This window comes from Canis aureus, chromosome 5 (genome assembly GCF_053574225.1).
Source record: "Canis aureus isolate CA01 chromosome 5, VMU_Caureus_v.1.0, whole genome shotgun sequence".
Classification (NCBI taxonomy): domain Eukaryota; kingdom Metazoa; phylum Chordata; class Mammalia; order Carnivora; family Canidae; genus Canis; species Canis aureus.
In genome coordinates this window covers 56845534-56849487 of record NC_135615.1, presented here as the reverse complement: position 1 = coordinate 56849487, position 3954 = coordinate 56845534, and the positions used below count along the sequence as shown (strand labels likewise).

At 54.2% G+C, this 3954-nt stretch overlaps 1 protein-coding gene across 2 annotated transcripts; it reads right to left on the bottom strand.

The window, feature by feature from the left end:
* Window positions 1–276: 276 nt before the first annotated feature.
* TMEM174 (transmembrane protein 174) lies at window positions 277–2618 on the bottom strand. Of its 2 annotated transcripts, XM_077898155.1 has the most exons (3): window positions 2089–2618; window positions 1583–1878; window positions 277–1499 (listed from the first exon to the last, which is right to left on the bottom strand). In XM_077898155.1, the coding sequence occupies exons 1-3, from the start codon at window positions 2173–2175 to the stop codon at window positions 1370–1372; spliced, it is 513 nt and encodes a 170-aa protein (XP_077754281.1). In that variant the 5' UTR covers window positions 2176–2618; the 3' UTR covers window positions 277–1369. The 2 variants fall into 2 exon arrangements, with proteins under 2 accessions (XP_077754281.1, XP_077754280.1); XM_077898154.1 differs by having other exon boundaries at window positions 1583–2345.
* Between the last annotated feature and the right edge of the window lie 1336 nt (window positions 2619–3954).

Genomic DNA, 3954 nt, shown 5'->3' with positions numbered 1-3954 from the left:
AAAGCTGTGGGGTGAGTGAGGATGAGCAGGGAAGGGGCCAGGGAGGCAATCCTGCAGGGTGTCATTGCCGGGATGGCACAGCCAGTGATGCCCCACTGTGTCCCTGTCACCCCATTTCCTCCCCAGAACCGATGGCTAGGAATCCACTATTTCATGAATATTCTTTCTGCATGCAGAATCTTGTTTTTTTTTTCCATCACCTCCTATCATCAAACATCAAAATGAATTCTCATATAAAAATGTTCTGTTCCTAAGATATAATACAAACCATGCCAATAATGTACCAACCATATTTTAATCATATCCTTGGAAAACTAGATGTTTTTGATAAAAATCAGTAAAAATCACTCCATATATAAATATGGTACCAAAATCTTTAGGAATTGCTTGCTGAATCCTATCCTCCTTTGGGATGAGCCTCCGTTATCTCAAGTGGTAGGAAAATAAGGAAAATATTTTCTTTTAAAACCCGATAGTTGTAACTGTCTCTTCTTAAGTCTTTGATGGGTTGTGGTTGTTCATTACACAGTTCAGATTCTGGAAGATTAACAGCACCAACTTCTTTTATAAAGAAGGTGAGTTTGTCTTGACCTTAAAAATCGTTTCCATGATTTGTGGTTTTCCAGGTATTGCCCTGAATCTCTATTTTGTCTCATTTCACGGAACTCATCCACAGGTGCTTAGAGAAGGCTCCAGGTTCTTGGTCACTGGGCTGGGGTAGCCGTGTGTAGCACAGATCCTGGCCTGGGGGCGCACAGCGAGCTCTCACCTTGCCAAGAGTCACCGTGACCCATTGATAACTTAAGAATATATTTATGTCATTGCCCATCATATTTATTTTGTACAGTTATTATTTTATTCTGTTGCCAGCTATCTAATCCTTTTTTTTAAAACAGGATATATTGTTTTATTTTATTCTAATAAAATGCTGTGCAGCCTTTAAGATACCCAGAGTCCTAAAGGGACACTGGATGGCAACCAAGTGTTTGGGAATCTGTACCACCACCACCCCGCCCTGTAGGAGGGGGCTGAGAAGAGGTCCAAGGACACCTCCAGTTGAGCCTGGAGAGCTTCCCCGCTCTCTGCCCAACCATCCCCCCGCCCCCCAACCCCCAGCTGCCGTGGAAACTCCCAGAGTCACAGAAGCAGTGATTTTTCCCTTGGCTGCTGGCGTTAAATTGAGACACCAGTGCGTTCCTGTAGGCCAGGGGTGGGTGGTGGCCCGAGGGAGGTTCCTGCCCCTGAGCCCTGTGCAGGGCAGGTCCAGCTGGACCGGAAGGCAGCTGCCCCTCTCCGGCCGCATTTTCACCAATCTGAGCGCCCCCAGGGGTCGGGGGTCAGGCTCCTGGGCCGCGGGCTGAGCTGGGGGTCATGGAGGGAGCACCTGGGTCAGCATGGTGGGCTGGCGAGGAGGGGAGTACAGCTCCTCATACGGGGGAGGAGAGAAGACCTCAATCCCCGGCGGGGTGGCTTCCAGCAGGTGGGCCGCGGGGCCGGATCTGGAACGGAGCAGAGCACACGCACCGTTAGCGCCCACCGAGTCCGAAGCAGGGCCGCCGGCCTGGCCACGGGCCCCACCTACCTGTCGCGGCCCCCCGCGGTCGACGGGCCGCCTTGGTCGCCCACGAACACCGCGTTGTCCGCCGGGTAGATGGTGTAGTAGTGGGGAGGGCCGGGCGCAGGGCCGCAGGGGCTCCCTGGCTGCAGGAAGGTGGCGTTCACCCCAAGGGGCTCTTGGGAACCGTACGGAGGAGGGATGTACTGCACCACCGTGGCCCCGTGGAACGTGATGGGTTGGTTGATCCCCGTGAAAACAAACGACTGTCCTCCTGCCGTCTGCTCCGCGTCCGGGGCCCTTTCCTCACCTTCTCTGCACACCTGGCAGGACAGCATTTTGAACTTGCACACAGCGATCAGGATAAACGTGACCCCCACTGACAGCAGGATGGGCCCGAGGAGCTGGGTCCATTCAAAGTGGGAGACCCCCTGGTATTTGATCCAGCCCATGACGGTGAACGTGATCCCCACCAGCCCCAGGAAGATGCCTGAGAAGAGCAGGGTGGCCCCCGCCTTGTCGTCATCCGACACCTGGAGGTCGGCCGTGCTGGGCGTGTAGGGGGTCACGGAGAACACGTTGAGGGGCAAGTCTTCCACGTGGCCGCCGGCCTGCTCCATCGCCCGCCGCGACCACCGCGCTCCCTGGAGGGCCGGGGACTGGGAGCGCCCCTAAGAGCCGGGAGGGCCGCCCGGTTACTCATGGAAGGACTTTGGGCCCCCGGAGTTAACAGAGTGTGGCGGCAGAGGCTGAACCTTGAGTAGAAGAATAAAGGGCTGGGAAGCGGAGCCTGACGCTTCTCCTGCGGTGGCGCGGTGGCGCGGTGGCACGATGGGAGGTCTCCGCACTGGAATTCGCTGACAGGCTCTCCCATCCCCTTCGCTCGCTCACCCGGAGTCCGCGAGCCCATCCTCGTGTGCTCCCGCTGCGCCGGGCCCCGCTGGCATCCCCCCAAAACCAAGGCTGTGGAAATGGCAGGAGTGACCTCGGGGCCTCTGGCCGGGGGCCCTGGCTGTACCTGCCCCGTGTCAGATGCCCCACCACGTCCCTGACGGCTTAGCTCCACGGGAGTAAACAGACGCCTTTCTTGGCTGAGTGTGCATCCTTCCCGCAGGAGGGAGCCCGAGCCGTGAGGACGCACAACCTCCCATAACTCACTGAGCTCAAGGCGCTGTGGACTTCTCTCCCACCCACGTGCCTTTTGTTTTGAGCGTGTGGGGGCTGGTTAGAAACCTACCCACGCATCACACCACGGGCAAAGGTGCACAAGCAGCGGGTACGACCTGGCGTCCAGGGGTCACAGCCTCAGACCCTTCCTCCCTGGCGGCAGCACAGCCCCTGTGCCCCAGGTGAAGACAACAGCTACATCTTTAAACTGCTGTGTTTTGCAACCAAACCCAAGCCAATTTATAGAAGAAAGGTTGGTCCTCAACAATGTCCTCTGTCATCCATGACTATAGCAATGCAAAGCGGCCCCATGAACTTCTTCCTCTGCAAAATAGTGACTACAGCTCTCTGCCTTTCCTGGACAGGTCTTATTCAGATGGATGTCTCTCTTCCATGCTTAAATAGATTTTTTAAAGATTTTATTTATTTATTCATGAGAGACACACACACACAGAGAGAGAGAGAGAGAGCACGGCAGAGACCCAAGCAGAGGGAGGAGCAGGCTCCATGCAGAGCCCGACATGGGACTTGATCCTGGGTCTCCAGGATCACACCCTGGACCGAAGGTGGTGCTAAACTGTTGCGCCACTGGGGCTGCCCGGTGCTTAAATATTATATTAGCTCCCTTTCCCAATATTGAGCAGAAGGTCCAGGAAAACAGTTGCCCTCTTGCTCCAGGTAGGGCTTCCCAAACTTACTTGATGATAAAAATCACCAGGGCCACTTTTTCTAAAAGGCAAAATCTGAGTTCCTTACTCAGACCAACAGAACCCAAATCTCCAAAGGAAGTGTAAGTGCCCCAAGTGGCTTTCCTCATCGGGAATCTTTGTAAACCCTACTCCAACTTAACCCCAAATGCTCCTCGTTGACAAGGGGACTTTTTCCCACCGAAAATGCCTCCCTCCTGCTATGGGATAAGGCCTGTAATCTCCAACCTCATTTCCAGATGGGAAAGCAAGCAGGTGACCCCCTCAGGTGCCTTCCCAGGTGTGTCCCTGAGCAGCCAGGATGGAGTGGTGGTGCAATCGGAGTGGTCTGCCCCTTTTCCCACTGAGCTAGATCAAAGATCCAGGGAAGCCAGCTTTTCTCTTTAATCATAAAAATTCTGGTCAACTAGGCTGAAATTCTTTTCATGCTCTTAATCCCTGAGTTAACAGCTGAAACAGTGCCTGGCATTTAGAAAAAGCTAGGCTTTCAAAATTCTTCTTTTAAGTCACTCAGTTTGTGTTTCT

What these genes read in the sequence shown, in the direction of transcription:
- TMEM174 (XM_077898154.1), bottom strand. Translation starts at nt 2,175, where the DNA reads ATGGAGCAGGCCGGCGGCCACGTGGAAGACTTGCCCCTCAACGTGTTC. An exon ending in ACCGCGGGGGGCCGCGACAG is followed by an intron (nt 1,500 to 1,582) that starts GTAGGTGGGGCC and finishes GCTCCGTTCCAG; the next exon opens with ATCCGGCCCCGCGGCCCACC.